Source organism: Leucoraja erinacea, chromosome 18, assembly GCF_028641065.1.
Source record: "Leucoraja erinacea ecotype New England chromosome 18, Leri_hhj_1, whole genome shotgun sequence".
In the NCBI taxonomy this organism is placed as follows: domain Eukaryota; kingdom Metazoa; phylum Chordata; class Chondrichthyes; order Rajiformes; family Rajidae; genus Leucoraja; species Leucoraja erinaceus.
This window is the reverse complement of record NC_073394.1, coordinates 1823764-1845392: the sequence shown is the minus strand read 5'-3', so window position 1 is coordinate 1845392 and position 21629 is coordinate 1823764. Positions and strand designations below refer to the sequence as shown.

Sequence of the window (21629 nt, the reverse complement as noted above, 5' to 3'; positions counted from 1 at the left end):
CATTTTGGTGGTTTTTAACAGGTAGGAAAGTACGCGTTTCTAGCATTAATAACATGTACCGGAAGTGACGGATGTCTTCCAGTTGGATTTAGCAGCTCCGTGCGTCGAGCCCTATGACCCAGTGACCTTCCGTGCAACCCCCCTATAGAACTTGACAACAGAACAACTCTACTGTGTTAAAGTCACAAAGCGCTGGAGTAACTCAGCGGGTCAGGCTGCGTCTCGGATAGATAGGTGATGTTTCCGGTCGGGTTCCTGTAGACTACATTCTTTTTGTAGGAAAGGTATGACTGAGGTTGGTGGTAGATTTTAAGATTCGCTTTTGAAATTAAAATTGAAATCATGACTATGGCAGAGGCTCAAATAACATTTGTGTTTGGTGGAATTCAGATCAGGACAGGAGCTGTTGCACAGCTACTTCAGAACATATCCAGGGCCCGTTACCTAGTCAGTAATTTGAGCTCCGTTTAGAGTAAGATGCTTTAAAGATTTGCTAAAGACAAGTGCAGTTGAACATGTGGCTAAACAGTGAGTGCAGGAAACTCTAAAGTAATATCATATTTGGCCCAGACATTGTGGGCCACAGGGCCTGTTCCTGTGCTCTGCGGTTATGTTCGATGTAATCTGAACTCCAGAGTTTATTGCAAACATTGAGAAGGAGGGGCCAATCGCAGGCTGCTTGAGATGAAAAGCTACACTTGTTTAAGTTGCATGTGCCAAAAATAAGTAATATTGCCATGCATATTACTTATTGCATGGCAATATTATTTATGGCATTGACTACAAAAACACTGATCTGTTTTTGTAGTCAATGCCTACTATGTTCTGTGTGCTGAAGCAACGCAAGAATTTCATTGTCCTATCAGGGACACATGACAATAAACTCACTTGAACTTAAACTTAATAACAAAGTGATTATACCAAAGTATAACAAGTAAATGGAAACAAGCCAACACAAAGCCATTTATCTGTTCATTAATAAGTGTGGGAAGCCATGTGAATTTCTTTCCAATTCAAACCATTTGATACAAGCAAGAACTAGCCTTCCAGCTATGCCCAATGGATCTAATGATATCTGGAGTGACAAGGTTTTGAACTAGCAAGACACGTCTGCTCTTTATCAGCATAGTGTCTGCCATGTTCACACAGCAGGGAGCTGCTTGACACGAGTGCCTCGGAAAGTTAGCACTATGTAGGCAATGCGATTTTTCCTCAACTCTGTTTAATATTGATGCAGATCAAATGTACAAGGCCAGGTAATTCTAATGTTCTTAAGTAAAAATGTTATGGTGCTTTTTAGATCACGACTGTCTTTGAAGGTAAATTTTATTGTATGTACCATAGGGCTACTACCATGTAGTGAGAGTATCTGATGAATAAATTGCACTTTATACGGAGAATAGAATTTGTAATGAAGAAATATTGAAGCAAAAGGTGTGATTGAAAATATCAAGACGTGGACTTGTAGACAAGATAATGATTGTCATTGGCTAGCTACAGTTGATCTCGCTATCATACTTCAAATACATTCATGAATTTGACCTCATCAGCTGTTGGGGGTAAGGAAAGCCAAGAACTTGGAATCCTTTGAGGGAAGGAATTGTTCCACCTCTTGGTTTTAACGAGTCATCCCTTATTCAGAGGAAAACAATTCTTATTATGTAAGAATAATACGGCAGTCACGGTGGCGCAGCGGTAGAGTTGCTGCCTTGCAGCGCTAGAGACCTGGGTTCGATCCCGAATACGGGTGCTGTTTGTATGGTGTTTGTACGTTGTTCTCGTGATTTGCGTGGGTTTTCTCCGAGATCTTCGCTTTCCTCCCACACTCCAAAGACGTACAGGTTTGTAGGTGAATTGGCTTGATTAAAATGTTAAATTGTCCAAGTTGGCGATATGCAGAGTACTGCCCTGCCGACTACAAAATTCAGAAGGCTCTTAGGCTCTAAAGTTTTCCATGAAGGAAACCTATTCCCAGCCATTATCCTGTCAATCCTTTGAATAACCTTATATATTTCAAATAAGATTGCATCTCATTCTTCTAAATTTCAATCAGACCCATATTCTTCAATCCTGCCTCAGGGTGATGCCTCCATATCTGGGATCACCTTAACCGTTCTTCATTGGACTGCTTGTAACAATGGGGTGTAGAATCTAGTATTACAGCTACAGGGAAAGTCTTTTTTTTAAGTACTAGGGCTGCAACAAGGCAGTTTGGAAATCCAGTTTAAGCAAGTAAGAGGCTGTTCTTGAACAGGGTGCTAAATACTTTCAAACGTTTGTATCTTCGTCTCATCAGGAGAAGAGCGAATGAGTGGGGTGTAAGTGGTCCTTGACTGGGGAATGGGTGCGGAGGCTAGTTTGTGATGGACTGGGCTGCATCCACAACTGTAATTTCTTGCAGTCTTTGGCAGACGAGTTGCCGTACCAATCTGTGATGCTTCTTGATAAGATGCTCTCTATGATGTAGAAAGAGTTACTCGCCGCTCTATCTATGCCCATGACTGCAGCTTTACATTTACTGATGACATCGCCATTGTTGGACGAATAATGGGTAATGATGAGTCAGAGTATAGGGGGGGGGGAATTGAAATGCCAGAACAAAAATCGTGCTCAACATCAGCAAGACCAAGGAGTTGATTCACTTTAGAAGGGGAAAGCTGAGAATCTATCAACCCATCTCTGAAGATCTATCTTGAGCCCAGCATATTGATTCTTTAGACATGCCAAATTCCCTTGATCTTCTGAGGAAGTGATAGCTGTGTGGAATGAGCTTCCAGTGGAAGTGGTGGAGGCAGGTTCGATTTTATAATTTAAAATAAATTGGATAGGATTATGGACGGGAAAGGAATGGAGGGTTATGGTCTGAGTGCAGATAGATGGGACTAGGTGAGAGTAAGTGTTTGGCACGGGCTGGAAGGGCCGAGATGGCCTGTTTCCGTGCTGTAATTGTTATATGGTTATAAGTAGACCCAAGTTTCTTTCTGGGCCATACTGTCATTGTGGTTGGACCATGTCAAATTGTTGGTGATAGTTACACCTACCAGATTGAAGCTCTCGACTGTCTCCACCTCTGCACCTTGGATGCAGCTTGGGATGTGTATTCCACCCAATTTACTGAAGTCGAAGACTAGCTCCTTAGTTTTACTGACCTTGAGCGCGAGTTGTTACCTTGCAACCATGCTGTTAGGTTCTCTCTCTCTCTTTCTTGTACTCCATCTGGGCATTCTTTGAGATTTAGCCATCTGTAAGATTGTAAATGGAGTTGGAGCAGGATATTGCTGCTTTGTCATGAGTGTAAAAATATTCTTGCACTGATCCCTGTAGCATACCAATCTCAATTTCATTGGAAACATGCCAGCTTTAAGAGAGCTACAGTAACATTATTTTATTTACATAGTCTTTGCATATGGTGCTACTGGGTCTGGAAAAACCCACACGATGCTGGGATCATCTGAGAAACCTGGGGTGATGTATCTAACTATGAAGGAGATGTACGATCGAATAGAACGGCTGAAAAATGAGAAAAGCTGTGATGTTGCAGTTTCATACTTGGAGGTAAGGAGGAATATTGTTCAGTGGTGTTTTGAGTAGATACCATTTTATTTCAAATCTTGCTTAACCTTAGCACAGGTCCACCACCAATTTTTAACGAAACTGGTGGTCTGACGTCTCCTTTAATCCACTCAAGTGCACTTGGAATCACTCCTGGAAGTCAAACCCCCTCTGAAAATGTGGTGGTGAGGCGGCAGATCTCGACCTCAGCGGGACTTCCACTCGGATCCGCTCGCCAAATTTGCCCCCCCCCCGGCTGCTGGGGCTATCGAACTCCAGCCTGGTTGGAGCCGGCAGATCCGTTCCCATGGCCGACTTTGTGGGCCCCCTCCCCCCAAGGCTCTGGATCCAAGGGTGATGGAAAATTGGTGGTGGACCTGTAATATAGCGCAAAGATCAGCTAAATATTAATGCTTATCTTGCATGACCAGAACAAACTGCTAATCACAAATGTTTTATTGTCGGGCTGGTGCCTGTCTCTACAGTCATAGTTGTAAAAATTGGATCACGCACCCCAAATACACTGTACTGAATAGCTTCCCCTTCTTTCTGTAAAACCCTCCCAGTCATTAAGGAACAACAGATCATTGAGATCCCTATGGACTATACTGGGTGGCCATGATTTTCTGCGCAGGCTGAAACACGTCAGCTGCATGTCAAAATCATCTGACAAACGCTGTGCCCAATTATCTGGCAAGATCTCCCACAATGTAGAGGTGGGCTGTTGTAGTCATAGAGCAGCCATGAGCCCAGGCCAAAGCCTGACAGTGAGCGAGAAAGCAAAATGCACTTCAGCCTTGTACGTTGATTTCAAGAGAGTTAGATTTAGCTCTAAGGGCTGTAGGAATCAATGGATATGGGGAGAGCGCCTGAAGGGGGTACTGATTTAGATGATCAGCCATGATCATATTGAATGGCGGTGCTGGCTCGAAGGGCTGAAGGCCTACTGCACCTGTTTTTCTATGCTCTCTCATTGTGACATGAGAGACACGGCAGAAAGTTGATCATAAGTTGGAATGTAAGTTTTATTAATATAAATAATACAATATATAAATTGGAGGGAGTGCGCTTTAAAGAAATACAAAAATAAGTTATTGGTTATTGGGCCAGATCTTGAGTGGTAAGTAAATTGTTGTATACATCAAGATTATTTTGTTTTGCTGGCACTCTTAAATGATAAGGTTCTTACAGGTAGTTGGGCTTTAAAAGCATAACAAACCCTCCTGTTCTCTCACAACCATAAAGATAGTTCTGCCATCAACACAAAAATGAACTTTAGTATATGTGAATATTAAATTGTTTACAATTATTTTAGGAGTAAACTTAATTAGTTGAAATCTAAATTGGCTAATACTAGAGTACACCGCCTTCCCCACCTGCCTTCTCCTCCTTTCAACTGAATAGTTGCATTGTTTCTGTGGTTCTAACTGCAGTAGAATGAGGAATCACCACCGAAGGGCTGCCATGCCAGCAAGTTGAGAAATTCCACATTAGATGTGAATTCCAAATCTGACATTTACCTGGAAGTTCTGTCTATTCTGGAATTGTTTTTTTTAATATATTGCCAATACATTGCATATTAGTCGCAGAATAAGAAATTGGATTAATTGGTTTGTTTGCCAACTGAGCTTGATCAGTTCGGAGTTAAACTGTTTTTGGAGTGTGATCCAGAACCAAAATTACATTCTCTGGCTTCATCCTTCAGCAGATTAGTGATTCTTGCATCAGGCCAAAATTGCTGGTTAGATTCCTGGAATGAGATGTTTTTAAAATTCCAAACGGTTTAGCCTTTTCCAGAAGGAAAAACGTGTAAATAAGACTTTTGAGGAATTTGCATATAATTTTCTCTGCATTATAGGATATGACAATATATTCTCATATCTTCCCTTTATTAATCCTGTTATTGGTCATTGAAGCCTTTGGGAAGTGATAAATATAATTGACATGGAAGTGGAGTGTTGATTAGTAGATTAGGTGGAGAAAAAAACGTTGTTAAAAAAAAATGTGTCAACGCATGCATTATAACTTTGTTTTTAAGGTGTACAATGAGGAAGTGCGAGACCTGTTAGCCAACTCCAGATCGCTGGCAGTGCGGGAGGATGCTCAAAATGGAGTCGTTATCCAGGGATTAACACTACACAAGGTATTAAATGTGGATAAATGTGAGGTTATCCACTTTGGTGGCAAAAACAGGAAAGTAGACTATTATCTGAATGGTGGCCGATTAGGAAAGGGGGAGATGCAATGAGACCTGGGTGTCATGGTACACCAGTCATTAAAAGTAGGCATGCAGGTGCAGCAGGCAGTGAAGAAGGCGAATGGTATGTTAGCATTCATAGCAAAAGGATTTGAGTATAGGAGCAGGGAGGTTCTATTGCAGTTGTACAGGGTCTTGGTGAGACCACACCTGGAGTATTGCGTACAGTTTTGGTCTCCTAATCTGAGGAAGGACATTCTTGCCATAGAGGGAGTACATAGAAGGTTGACCAGACTGATTCCTGGGATGTCAGGACTTTCATATGAAGAAAGACTGGGTAGACTCAGTTTGTACTCGCTAGAATTTAGAAGATTGAGGGGGGATCTTATAGAAACTTACAAAATTCTTAAGGGGTTGGGCAGGCTAGATGCAGGAAGATTGTTCCCTATGTTGGGGAAGTCCAGAACAAGGGGTCACAGTTTAAGGATAAGGGGGAAATCTTTTAGGACCGAGATGAGGAAAACATTTTTCACACAGAGAGTGGTGAATCTCTGAAATTCTCTGCCACAGAAGGTAGTTGAGGCTAGTTCATTGGCTATATTTAAGAGGGACTTAGATGTGGTCCTTGTGGCTAAAGGGATCAGGGGGTATGGAGAGAAGGCAGGTACAGGATACTGAGTTGGATGATCAGCCTTGATCATATCGAATGGCGGTGCAGGCTCGAAGGGCCGAATGGCCTACTCCTGCACCTATTTTCTATGTTTCTAAAAGAAAATAATTTATTAGTAAGTGCAAACTTGCATTTGACTAAGTGAGGGCAATAAATGACCCTTAATATTGAGGATAGTGGGGAACTTCAAGTTCTTAAATAGGATGTTGAAGGACATCATTTTATTCTTGGTACATCACTATAATAGTGTTAATGCTGTGTCCTGGAACAATTTAACAGAATTTGATCTGTATTTCTTTAAAATACTAAAGTTGCGTATCTTTCACCTAATTTCTGAGTGGTGGTAATTCTTGATGTATCTACATAATGTCTGCTCGTGGCAAAAGTCGCCAATCGGATTGGCTAAGTGGTGTGATGCAAGAGGTCTTGCTTCTGTCCCTCCATGTCCTTGCCAAAGTATTGTAAAATGGGCCTGTGTTTCACCGCTGCTCACCATCCAGTCATCCTGCTGAAAGCGTGAACATGAAAGTGGTGTGAGAATCAATCTAATGTTTCCTCTGTTAGTTATGGGATGCCTGAGCAAGTTAATAGACAACTGGAGCTAGGCAACCAGGAACCACATTGGTGATGGAGGTGAATAGTTTAGAATTGTAAAAAAAAAAGACACAGTGAGCTGTTTTCACTGAATTCTTCACAAAGGACCATTTTGTTTCTAATAGGCACTAAAAAGAAAAAAAAATCTAATCCAAACAATCTATTTCTATTAACATTTCAAATTTAAAACTAATTTCTACTGTAGGATTAATTGGTGAAATTAAAAATGAGTGCTACATTCAGTACATAGTAAGCCATATAATAAAAATGTTGCTGGTAGCTAAAATTGTCTGCTTTGCAAATTGAGACCTCATCAAATTTTCATCTGTTTATTATTAAATTGGGAGTTTTGATCTGCTAGTCATTGTTTATTTTTTCTTTTTTTAATCACCTCCCTACTACCTACCAGAGAGATGGCAGAAAGGTTGCGTGCTGTGCTGCTCCCTTCCCGGTGATGTGGATGTATTGGCTCCTCATCTTCCATGCTACTGGGGGAAAGCATTATTAGAACTGAAACATTAACAATGCAAAAGAAATATTGCAGAATGTGTTTTCGGAATTAATGTGTTAAAATCACTACCTTGCTAAAATGTAACAAAAATTGAAAGCCTCTTTTTTTTTAACAATCCTCTGCAGCCTTCATCCTCAAAACAACTGCTTCAGATGTTAGATTATGGAAATAAAAATAGAACTCAACATCCCACTGACGCCAACTCCAATTCTTCACGTTCTCATGCTGTCTTTCAGGTATTGCTATGAATAGAAATGTAATTCAATATTGCTTGCTGAAGGATTTTCTGAAATGTAACATTAGTGCAGACTTTCCACTTTAATCTAATGCTATCTTTCATCAATTTGACATTGCCAATACAGTAACAATTATAAATGCAAGTCCTCCATTTGAAGAATTATCATTTGCATCTCGCCAAGTTTCTCAGTATTTCTGAATGAGTAAATTGGGTAAATATAATTAGAATTAGATTCCTTTATTGTCATTCAGACCTTTCGGTCAGAATAATCTGACCAAATACACCTATTCTTTGCATTTTCTATTATGAAATACATTTGAATCATTTTTGAAAGAATCTAAATAACATGAATTACAAGTAAATTATAATATTGGAATGTAGCTTCATAGGCTAGTTGTATTTGAGCTTTGCAGAAAGCAGAGTTAATGTATAAACTGGCGAGTCCATTGTGTTTCTGCTGGAACTTCAGTAATGTTTCTTGTTTTACTGCGTTTTTTCCAAAATACCATCTTTATTATACGGTCTGCTACTGTGTGCTTCACTGAAAGGTACTGGGGAATAATGTATGCTGTAAATATGAACTACTTCAATTTTAGTATTGTTCCTGTAGCCTCTGGCTTTACATAGCAGGATTCTTACATGGTTCATTTTGCAGATTTATTTAAGGCAGCAAGATAGAACTGCAAACATCAATCAAAACATAAAAATTGCGAAAATGTGCCTTGTTGATTTGGCTGGATCAGAGCGTATTAGTTCTATGAATATGAAAGCAGCCCGCTTCAGGGAGGGGGCTAATATTAACAGGTCCCTCTTGGCTTTGGGAAATGTCATCAACGCCTTAACAGATTCAAAGGTAAGAATGAATGGTTTGCTTTTCCTCTCAACGAGTAACTAATATTGGAGCTGCTGAAATCTTGTTTTATTCCTGTTTGTCCTCAACTTGATTGAGCCACACTTTTTTTAAAGTGATTGTTGTTTACACCACTGGCATAAAGCTGTTTTTTATTATGCGAGATTAGTTTTTAAATGCCATTTTGAGTTTTTAAATACACTGCGGATTTGATCTATGATAGGAATCTTGGTTGGAACTGGCAATTTGTCTTGGTTTGATTGGGCCAATTGTTGGTGTGCGTTTTAATGTTTTGAACTTGATCAAGAGGCAAGCCAACACAGTGTTGCAACGGGTAGAGCTGCTGCCTCCACAGCAGAGACTCGGATTCAATCCTGACCTCGGGTGCTGTCCGTGTAGAGTTTGCGCATTCTCCCTGTGACCATTTGGGTTTTTCATCTGGGTGCTCCCACATCCCAAAGACGTGTAGGTTAATTGTCCTCTGAATTGCTCCGAGTGAGCAGGGAGCTGATGAGAATGTGGAATAACAGAGCTAGTGTGAATGAGTGATTGATGATCAGTGTGGGACTGAAGAGCCTGTTTCCATGTTGTTCCTCTAAACTAGATGAAGAAATTATGTAATAAGAAAATTAAAGTGAAGTCTGGACAGAATTGATCATTGCAATATTACTTCATATTTCACGGGCCATTTATTCCGTCAAATCTATGCATGTGCACATTCTTAATTTTGGATATGTATTTGGACAGTACATCCCTGAAGATTTTGGAGCACTTCCATTACCATATTAGAAGCATTTGTCCAAGGATTAGCATTGAGATTCAGCAACAAAATCCAGCGTGCGTGCATTACCCCTGGAAGAAACTACTGTATTGGTCATGTGCAGCCTCAATGGAAGGATGTGTGAATGGGTCTGTAATACAATTGGTAACAGCCTTTAATGGGTACATTAACCATAAATGGATGAGATACCAATTGGGCAACCCCTCAGGATATGTTGGGTGACTTGCCCAAATGCCTGTAGAAGAATATCTCAACGATTCTTTGGAACAAGTGGAATGCTGGCTAAATCAATGCCAGGATTATTGGTGAAACCATTGTAATGTCATTAGTACTGAGGAAGTGATCCTGGTGTATAACAATACTGAACTGCATTGTGAGCAGGTACTAGATGTTCATCTCCAAGTCCCTGCTTGACCTGTGATCACTTGCTCCTCCTGTCTTGTGAAGTCCGCAGCAGTTTCCTTGAGATAATGCTTCAGTGTGTCTTCTGACTGTCGTCATGCCTGCCACCCTCAAAAGCACCACATCACCATCACCAGGCAGTTAGAATAAACAGTCTATCCTTGATAAAGACAGCAAAGATAAGAAAAATCCCACCCATAGGCAGTTCCCCAGGAAATGTGTACACCTGCACTGGATAGGCTTGTGATTCTTTCACCTCCAAATCCATCAGTGGTAAAGATTATCCTCAAATGAAGGAAGCAAGGACTTGTTGCTGACTGATTACCCTATCCGCTGACTTGTTTTTGCTAACATATAAACTATATTCTGCACTTTATCTCCCCCTTTGCTCCACCTAATGTACTTGAGTTTGACTTGATTGTATTGATGTGTAGTATGTCTGATCTATTTGGATGCAAAACAGCTTTTCACCCTACCTCTGTGCGTTTGACAATAATAAACCAAAACCTATGTTTAGTGATTTAACTATGTATTCATTCTCAGTGAAGTGCCCGTTGGTAGATATGCCATTTAATCATCGGTGTTAATGTTGATATGAACGCTCAGAACCTGTGTGTATTCTCAACTCTGGCAGCAGGAGGCACCTCTATTCTCTTAACTCTGTTAAACTATGGGTGAAATGCCAATTTGCAAGGTAGAATCTCGAATCCAAGTTGGAATCTGGATGCACGACCATTCTGACATTAGCCTTTTTAATATTCAAGGTGGTTATGTTTGCTTTGCGCCAAGTATGCATAGTGACAAAATCTCCATCTCAGTTGGGTTAGTGTGTAGTTTCACAGATGTAGAAACAAATATTCAATATCTGAAGAAGGGCCTCGACATGAAACATTGCCTATTTCCTTCGCTCCATAGATGCTGCCTCACCCGCTGAGTTTCTCCAGCATTTTTGTGTGCCTTTGAATATGTAATGGTAGTTTCAGGTGTTCTTGCTGCAAGATTATCATTCCCTTGGTCAGAAAATTTACATTGCCTGGTCACTTTGGGGGAGTTCTGCCTGTACCCCAGAGATATGATCATATTTTCTGAAAAATGTTAATCTTGTTTTAAAGAAATCCGTAATGCTAGATTGCTTTGATTCTTATTCATGAGAGCTGCTACCTTGCAGTCCTATTCCACTAGGGTATCAATAAAGAAAAGCTGAATTTGAGCATCGAGTAGGAATTGTTGTATAGTAATAAATTAGGATTATTTTGTGGATATTCATTGGTTTTAGTCTTTTATAAAAAATAAACAAACTTGATGATGAATACGTTTTGTATGTATTGTATTCTGCATCTGGTCTGTTTGTGCAGCTCATTTCATTATTGATCCACACTTGACAGTCTATCAAGTTCTCGGGTAATTCCAATACTAATGTGCTCTTTTACCTGACTATGAATATTAATTGAAAACTAAATACAAGAGTAAAAAGGAGGCTTTTTAACATTTGCAGAAATTTCAATTTTTTTTTAAACCAGGTGGATAGCTACACTTTCCAGTTTTGCTTTGAAAATTTTGACCACCATTTGGTTTTAGTACAGACAGTTCCCCCACCCCAGTTGTCCATGGCAACAACAAACACAGTATTACAAAGCCTCATGGTAAGAAACCAGGCTATTCATAGATTATTGGTGGTAAAATCCTGTAGAGTTTACAAATGTTATTAATTCTGAAGATTTTCCTTATTTTTGTTGGATTATGAATATGAAAGATCAGTCAGCTATCCGAAATCTAAGGCCTTGAGTGAATTTTAATGGTTTTAAATTGTAAATCTTGTGTACAATACTCGATTCGAGCTCTCTTCTGATTTTTTTTTTTAAACTCTAGAAACAAGGAACTGCAGTTGCTGGTAACAAAAATAGACAAAGTACTGGAATAACTCGGCTGGTTAGCGAGCATCTTCCCTGGAGAACATAGAAATATAGAAAATAGGTGAAGGAGTAGGCCCTTCGAGCCGTTCAATATGATCATGGTTGATCGTCCAGAATCGGTACCCTGTTCCTGCCTTCTCCCCATATCCCTCAATTCTGTTAGCCCTAAGAGCTAAATTTAACTCTCTTGAACACATCCAGTGAATTGGACTCCACTGACTTCTGTGGCAGAGAGTTCATTGATGACATTTTAAGATGGGACCCTTTAGCCTGATTATAGATGGCAGGGGAAAGAAAGCTGGAAGAGAGGAGCGGGTGTTTCAAAGCCTGGCAGGTAATGGGTGAACAGGCGAGGGAGGTTTTTGACAGGCAAAACTAAAACATCTTCTGATGTGCTTGAATACAATGAACATGGCTGTTCCTCATAATTCAAACCAAAAGTGCCCAGAACTTCCTACATGCCCTGAGCTACTTGCTTTGCTTTTAATTGACCATTAAAATCAGTACCCCAGGTCACTGAGGTAGACTGCTCCAAATATTTATGGTTTTCTGAGGGAAACTCCTTCCTTGACATCTTATTATGCTCTAGAGTGGTACACTTTCCCACGAGGGCAATTGCATTCTCAGCATTTATCTTGCTGAATGTCAGTCTTTTTGTAAGTTTTTTAATCACTCTTCCTCTTTTCCTGACTGCAGCCTCCACCTGTTTAAACTCTCATCATTGAACCAGCCAGTGAACTTTCTCTGAACTCTCTTCATTACAAGTTTATTCATCCTTCAGTAACATCTGGATTACTTTATAGTTTTGATCTTAATTTGCCAATATCCTGCGCAGTTGTAGTGAGATTTTTCATCAGGAGAAGGAATAGGTCACTTGTGCCTGCTCTACCACTCACTGCAGTGATGGAAGATTATTTGCTCCCACTTGCATGCGTTTGCCGCGACCAAACGGAAGCGGAGTTCACGCGAAGTTCGCGCTAAGTACGTGCTAAATAAGCGCTAAGTTCGCGCGTGACATCATTTGCGTCATACTTGCCAATCATCTGGACAGGAGGCGGGCCGACTGAATTTGGGCGTCGGGCGGTGATGTCATCACGCAACGCCACGCGCTAGGTGTACGCTGTCAAGACGCTGCGTACGCCCGCAATGCGCCTGCGTGCCGACAGGCCGTTGGCACGCGAAGATTTGGGCCACTGCCAGAATTTCAGAGACCCGCGCGATCTCGGGACTAGCCCCGCACAACTCCGTGCTTCTAAGTGGGACCGGCCCCACGTGACCATACGGTGCTCGTATGCCTCAAGCGACCACGAGGTAGCGTAATTTGCGAGCCAAGGTCGCGTAAGTGGGACAGGCCCTTTAATCATTGCATCCTCAGAACTTTAAATGTATATCCACTTTCACTCACTATTTCACAAGCATGGTCTACGCGCTGTTATGATATGACACGTCCCTCTCCTCTAGTCGTGGATTCCAACATCTTTTCAATGACCAATAATTGGCCTGTAGTTTTCCTCTTTCCTCCTTTCTTGGATGGGTGCATTGTATTTACGGTTTAACAATCCATTCCAGAATCTAGTGAATTTTGCAAATCAATTCCAACAAATCCTTAAGTTTGAGACCAAGGTTTGGGAATTATCAGCCTTTAATTGACTCTAAACCTTTCCCCTGGTGATCTTTGATTAAAATATCTCTTTTTTCCTTTCCCCTGGATTCACCATTATAAATATATTTTAGTGTGTTTGACAAAAGGAAATGACTAACCAATTTTATTTCCAATTATTAAAGCCCAAACTTCTTCTCTAAGAGCCAAAATTTACCTGTCCTACCACCTTCCCTCTCTGTAAACTTGTAATAAGAAGATGATGGAAATAATCTTCCCATTGATTGGGGACGCTGGTGCTGATGCTGGGAAGAAAACCTGGCTCCTACTTCTCTTTTTATCCCTTTATGGAATTCCTGCCAATTGAACAGAAGGAAAGCTTTGAGTCTCCAAGCTCTAGGAACCCATAATATATAAAATGATATGTCATTTGCAAAGGTTTTAATGCAGGAAAGAAAACTTTTGTAAAAGTATGTTATTGACAAAATCTTTTTTGAGTTGTTTTTAAGTTTGAAATCTATCTTCTCTTCCCTGTGTACCAGAAAATAGCTCAATGGTTGTTCCTATATAACATTAAACGAACAGTGCCTTCATTTATTTCATTAAATTGAAGTAATGATTGTTACTATATTTCTAATTCCCTTTGGGTGATTGGAACTAAATCTGTTTTCACCAAAATAGATTATTAATGAAATGGGCAATCTTGTTAAGTGCAATAGGGAAACTTGTTCTGGGCATCATGCTGTTTGACCTTGTGTAATCATCAGTCTCTTGACCCTATTGATTTTTGTCTTGTTAACATGTGGACATGATTCCACAGATACCCACTTAAAGTTATTTCGATCAACATGTAAACCAGAATGCAATTTTGAAATTAAAATTACAGAAGACAATTGACAAGTTTATTTTCTTTATGGTGTAAATTGAAAATCACTTGCACAGTTTACTGATTGTATGTTAACTGAAAATCTGTATAAGATTGAAGTTGTAAATCAAACTGTAGAGCAGTTGCACGACAATTGGTATTGGGTTTTTGTTGTCACGTGTTCCAAGATATGTGCAAAAACTTTGCTTGCTATCCATTCAAATCACATTATACACAAGCAGACTGTCTGAAGAAAGGTCTCGACCATAAACGTCACCCATTCCTTCTCTCCAGAGATGCTGCCTGTCCTGCTTCCTTCAGCTTTTTGTGCCTATTATCGGTTTAAACCAGCATCTGCAGTTCCTTCCTACATGTTGGTGATATTTACACCTGTGAACTCGAAGCACTCAACCATCTCTACATTGACGCTGACTGGGTGCGTTCAACAGCCCGCTTCGTGGAGTCAATAACTAGCTCTTATCGTTTTTACATTTTTGGGAGAGATTGTTCTCTTGCCGCCATGTTACTAAGCTCTCTACAATGCTTACTCTATAGCACTGCACGTATCAATGTTAATTGACAAGAAGTTTACTTTTCATTTATTTAATTTTGTTGTATCCAGGATCCAATTCAAGATTAGACTTTTGAGTAATTTGAACATTTTGGAACATAACTACTGTCCAAAAAACCATAACTTCACATTTAGCATTTCTTACAAACCATTCAGTAATCACCTGAATGATTACTAAAGTATCTCCTGTCGTTCACATGGTTCTTTAGAGATAAATGGGTAAAATCCTTAATTGGAAAATACACACTTTAAAATTCATATTTTGTATAGTTGAGATCATTACAATATTCACATCCCAATGACTGATGCAGCAACATCCAGTATTTTCTCTTTTTATGTTCTTCAAACAAATCACTATGTGGGAACTGAGGTATATGCTTTGCAGCTAATTGGTCAGCAATGATATGTTACATTCTTGTCCTCATGTGTACATTACTCCATGCAATATTTTTAGCAGGTTCAATTACATTTAGTATATATTGTTAAGTTGAATTACTGGAGTAAGGCAATTAGCGTGAGAACATAGAAAATGTAGAGATACTTAAACATCTCTTACTTCCACTGTTCATTTTCCAGAAATGAATAATGTGACAATAATTCATTGTTAGCTTCTTTCAGCATAATAGCAACTTAATTTAGCTACAATACATAGAGGGTATAGGTTTTTGCACTAGAGTTATCTGTTTTCTGCCCTCTGAACTCCTAGTGTGAGTATGTCTATTCTTGGATGGAGAGTCTAAACAAGTACATAATTGAAAACAAAGATGTCCTGGTGTAACTCAGCAAGTCAGGCAGCATTTCTGAAGGGCAAGGGTGGGTGATGTTTCGGGTCTGGATCTTTCAGACTAAAGCATTTGCATTATTTTTGCCTCCCCACATATAATCAAGTCCTATGTAGTTGCAGTAGGATATTTTCACTATAGAAGATAGTGCTGGAATAACTTGGGCAGTCAAGCAGAATCACTGGAGAACACGGGTAGATGACGTTTCAGGTCATGCCCTGCCCCAAAATGTCATTTACCCCTGTTCAACAGAGACGTTGCCTGACCCACTGAGTTACTCCATCACTTTGCCTTTTTTTTGTAAACCAGCATCTGCAGTTGCTTGTGTCCCCAGGATATTTTCACTCTTGTACTCTCATCATTTTGTAATTAAGGCAAGCGTGCAGCTTGCTGGACCAGCACTCCAAATGAGTTGGAGAGCAGGTGCAATGATATCAATGCTGAGTCCTGGTGAGTGCAGCAGTAGTGCAGCCGACACAAGGTATCTGCAACTCTTGTATTTCTGCGTTCAAGTGCAGTGCAGCCTCATTATCTATTTAAATACCAATGACGGTGGCTTGTATGATTTTGTTAACGAAGAATCTGGGCCTTTGTTATTGGTACAGGTTCCTATAAATGGCATTTGCAAGTAATATTCAATGACAGAATTGAACATGTCAATTTGGGAAAATGTAGGCAGCCGGGATCACGTGTATCCATGGAGCAGTTTCGGGAACTAAGGAGCAAAGTAAAAAAAAAGAATCGGAAGGGCAAAAAGGGGCCAGGCATTAGCTCTGGCAGATAGCATTAAGGACAACCCCAAGAGATTCTATCAATTCCCATTTTGCATTTGAAGTTTAATACAGCTCTTTAAAATCATTGTTCTTGTGTTGAGGTGATCGTTAATCATTCACACGATGATTGAACTCTATTTTAATATGCACATCTATATTTGAAAAAACCCCAGAACAATCTGAAGCTTTATGTGGGCTGGAGGGTTCATCCTATTAAAATGACCCCAATCTGCTCGTTGACTTGATCATTGTGATATAAATAGCAAAGATCTTTGATAAATAGTGTGTTTGCGCAGTGGAAATGTTGATCAATTAATTTTGTAAAATTGGGCTGGTATCCTTTTATCCTTGTATAGTTTCTCCTTTTGATTATTGCAAGAATAATTTTATTGTGTGGCGCAGCTAGTTTCCTAAATAAATGCTTTTTTTCACTTTGAAACTATTGAGTAACATATCAAAGTTTCAAAGCCTAAAATGTAAAGAAATACAACACTTTTGATCTTTATCTGTTTGTAGTTTGACAAAGACCTTTTTAAAGCAGACATGGCAAAAGGGACAAAAATACAAAGATCATGCTATTCAAATAAGTTGCTTTTGAGTCCATGCGTTGTATGAAATCAGGAGTAATTAGATTTTGTAATGGAGAGTGGCTTAGTTTGTGTGTGCATGTGATTTCCCAGAGTTATCAATGAGCAGAAATAATGGGCAATGGTATAAGGATACAAGTCTTTTGTCAAGGGATATGGGGAGAAAGCAGGAACGGGGTACCGATTGTGGATGCTCAGCCATGGTCACATTGAATGGCGGTACTGGCTCAAAGGGCCGAATGGCCCCTCCTGCACCTATTGATCATTGTCTATTGTCTATTCTCCTTGCCTACTTCCCCACCTCCCTTCTGCCCATCACCAAATGTTATCCTGAAGGGTGAAAATCAAAGTACTGTGGATGAGTATGTGCCTTTACTGTATGGGAATAAGCACTGTTACAATAGTTTATTATTGTCATGTGTACCGAGGTACAGTGAAAAGATTTTTGTTGCATGCTATCCAATCATCATAAAGACTATGCATTATAGACTATTAAAAGACTAAAGAACTGAGGGCTATGGGGAAACTGGTACAGAAGAGGACAAGAGACTATTTGTATTCTAATTGGAATTCTTGCATGCAATTGACATCACAAATTCACATTGTCACTTCTACAATTTAATGCATCAAAATTATTAATCAAGTGTAATACAAAAAAACATATCTCCAGTCTCTATCTACTTTGTGCCAGATATGATTTTTAGTTTTTTGGAGAATTTCCAGTTAATAGTAAAATTGATTCCCTTGTATATGTTCTCTTGGTCTTTCAGTCCTGAGTGAAGAACATTCCTGTGGTGCAGTCCAGGAAGTGTCAGAGGTTGCATGGCCTTGGCAAGGAAATAGCACTACAGTCGAGAAATCCCTTGGCTCTGAAGTCGTTCAGACTACTTGTAGAATCCATTTCATTTCCCAATGTATTTTTATAATTGGATGTATGTGATATTGTATAAGAAAATGTGTCAAAGTGCCCACTGCAAACCACATTTTACACAGATTAATTATGGTGAAAGAAGCAACATGTTGGCATTCTATATGAGCTATTGGCTTTCTTCGATTTTTCTGTATTTGCATTTGAAAGGGTATCAGTTGTATATAAACAAGAGAAAATTGTATGATGCATAACCAGGAGGAACGTTGAAATAAACTATGAAATGTGTCCATGACATTTTATTGAAATGGACTGAATTGGAGTGTGTGCAGGGTTAGGATTTGCTGTTATTGGTTTTCTCCAAGTATTGAAAATATTTGCATGGTTATGAAAATCATTACACGTGTGACTATGTGTGCTCTGAATTGGTGAGATGTTCACGGAATGGGTAATCGGTGTAGAATGAATTGTTACTACAAATCCATTGAGGCTGCAACAGTACGGAGTTATATCATGCCCTCCAGTCCTTGCAGTGTGAACTTGGCAGGTTCTCTGTTATTGTGAGCCCTGCGCCCGTGCTATGATTTTGTCCCACATCCCAAAGATGTATATTAGCAGGTTGATTAGCTACTGTGTGTATCCCTGGTGTAGGTGGATGGGAGGAGGATAAGGATGGGCATGTAAGGAAAAATAGGTTACAAGGAAATAAGCAGGGGAATGAAGCTGACACGATGATTCAGAGTGCTCGCATGACTTTGGCCAAACAGCAGCCTCCTAGCTCAAGAAATTATGCTTCAAGAATGCCTCAATAGTTGGATATTAAAACTATTAAATTATAACTTTATGGGCCTGTCCCAGTTAGGCGACAACCTGCAACAGCGTACGACAGCACACACGACAACCTACAACAGTAAAAATTGTCGCCACTGTAGCCAAAAATGTTTCAACATGGTGAAAATTTTGTAGCAGTCGCCTGTCATCACCCAGAAAATCCCCTCAGTGGGACAGGCCCATTATTTTTACTCTCACCTGCTTAATTTGTATTAGAAGCACAAACTCCTTCTGCTCCATACTTGGAAAAATAAATGTAAATTGTTCAAGAGTTTGCATAGAGGTTTTCATGAAACCATATAATTACGGGTTACTTGCACCAGAATTGATAATCTTTAATTTATTATCAAATTTAATGATGCAAAATACAGCAGTTCCACACCATTCAGTATGTTTACGCTGTATGAAGTGGTAATAGGCTGTAATTTGTGGTCTTGGTATAGCAGTACTACAAGTGCTTGTGAAAATGACTGACAGCTATTTCTGATGTCATGCACTATTAAACATGGAAACTCAGAAGTGCTTGTTCTCTATTATCTGCTCCACTGAATGTGCTGTTGCAGTCTGTACCAAATTAGTCTATGCAGACTCAGTAAAATGAACGTAAACTTCAACTATTTTTGTTTTTCTTACGGTTCACTTTGAAATATTTTGCCAAATGAAGTGTGACCATATTTTTTTTTCAGATTGACGCTGTAATTGAACAGACTTTCTGGGCATAAAACATGTTGACTAATTTTCTGAACACAATTTTTTTTAAATGTCCATAGCAATTGGGATTATTTATACTACAATTTTCCTATCTGTAAATGTTACAAAAATATTATGAATGCATTTCGTTTTCTCTGTAATGCATTTCGTTTTCTCTGTACTGTACACTGACAATGACAATTAAAATTGAATCTTGAATCTTGATCTTAAAATAATAATATAATTAGTCTTTCCGTCTTGGTTCTGTCTGCCAAAATCCATATCAGTTTTACATAGAAACGTAGAAATTAGGTGCAGGAGTAGGCCATTCAGCCCTTCGAGCCTGCACCGCCATTCAATATGATCATGGCTGATCATCCAACTCAGTATCCTGTACCTGCCTTCTCTCCATACCCCCTGAACCCTTTAGCCACAAGGGCCACATCTAACTCAGCCAGCCAGATGGCATCACTTGCTCCACACCACAAGCCTACATCAAAGATTTCTATAACTGATAAAGTAGCTGCATACCGCAGAGCCCATCAAATCTCTGTAGGAAGTTTCTTTTCCCTCATCAGCAGTAGGAATGTTCCGTCATCCGTGATCAAATAATCTAAACTGTTCATTTTTCAAGTTTCAGATTGATTTGAGATTCTATTTATCTTTATATTCTACTAGCCCATAAGCATAAAATCATAACAATTGCTGAGATTACGAACGCTGAAATACATGAATACTTAGTTTGGGGCCATATACTGTATCTATTCAATCCCAGGCAATTAGACCTATTCCTCGGCATTGCATGAAAAGTGATGCAAAATGTAACTGAAAAGAACCTTCATGATTTATGAGCAGTTAATTAAAAGTACCCTAAATTAATCTAAATTGAGTGGAACTCTGGTGTTGGCACAGTTAAAATTAGAAAGTGAAATGAAGGTGCTTAAGACATTGCAATGATTTAAATATTCTGATGTACTAACCAGAATATCTCATGATTCACAAGACTATTTTAACAGATAACTTATTTTGCAATTCCAGAGCAGGATGACAAAATTAGGAATCGAGATTATTTCACAGAAATCATTTGGGGATATTAATTAAAGTCAACCAATGGTTGTGAACAATAAGATTCAGACTTGGTTGAAATGGTTTAGTGGTATCAAATCAATAAAACATTAAGGATCGAGCATTTTGAATTGAGATATGATGAGATTAAACACAATAATAGTGTTTCTTAGACAGCAATGCTTAGTTTGAGTGAGTGATTTGTTTAATGGAGAAATTAGGAAGTTGCTGTCCAAATTAGTCCAGAGGAAATGTTAAAATGGTATTTTGTACAAATACTCAACCGTGTAATATACTGAATGGTGTGAAATTGGTGTACCTTGACTCGCTAAATTTGACAATAAATTTGAGATCAGTTCTGTTGCAAATAACCTGTGATGGATATGATGTCATGAATACTGCCTTACAAACTCTTTAATAATGAAAATTTGCTTTTCAAGTATGGAGTCTTGTATTAAAATGTATGCGGCACTTTTTGAGAATTTTGCTTTCCGTACTTGATTTGACATTGAATTTTACAACATGTATTTTCTGTCTTGTATTCTGTGTATGTAAGCTGTTCTTCAATTTGATTAGTTTAGGAAAATAATGGCTAACATGTGGGCGCGTGCCCTTTGCACTGAGGTCCTAGATTTGTAGAAGTTGTAGGGAAATGACTTTCTAAATACAGATGTTTTGGAAATTAAATCATTTAATTCTGTTCTTTTCTACATCAGTCAAACACAGGTCAATAATGTTTCCTGTGCAATGCTTGTTGATGGCATTCAAGCAGTCTGTGAGCAAAGTATATGTATGATTCTCTTCCATTTGCCTACCCCCTCTCAAATTCCCTTACTCTGCATGTCCCGTCTGGTTAACTGACAGCCCTGGACTGACGGGACACCGGCCTGGAGCATTGGCGTCCCAGGCTGACAGCCAGTGTGGAGAAGAAGGGCTAACTAACCACTGCTCCAGGCCAGTGTTCAATCAGTCCAGGGCTGTCGGTTAAGACAGGCAGAGTCGAGCTGGAGTTAGCGCTTCTTCTCTGCGCTGGCTGTATGCCTGGGCCATCACTGCTCCGGGCCGTGGTCCCGTCAGTCCAGGGTCACCCCGGACATCTCCGGCCGCCCCCAGACAGGGATGAGACACTCGGGCGGGGACGGGGATGGTCCAGTAGTAATTCTTCAGGGCTTGTAGCGCCGGAGACTCAGATTCGATCCTGACTACGGATGAAATGCAGGTCGGTATACATGCAGCAGCACAGCTACCGAGCATGTTTATTGTGAATGACCTATGACCTAGGCATGTGC

General features: G+C 39.6%; 1 protein-coding gene across 2 annotated transcripts in view; it reads left to right on the top strand.

Moving 5' to 3' along the window:
* kif18a (kinesin family member 18A) overlaps positions 1-21629 on the top strand; it is a 63990-nt gene that overhangs the window by 5427 nt on the left and 36934 nt on the right. For both annotated transcript variants that reach the window (XM_055649146.1, XM_055649147.1), the window contains exons 3-6: positions 3398-3555; positions 5591-5695; positions 7650-7760; positions 8418-8615. In XM_055649146.1, coding sequence (XP_055505121.1) covers positions 3398-3555; positions 5591-5695; positions 7650-7760; positions 8418-8615 — 572 coding nt within the window. The remainder of the gene's footprint in view (positions 1-3397; positions 3556-5590; positions 5696-7649; positions 7761-8417; positions 8616-21629) is intronic.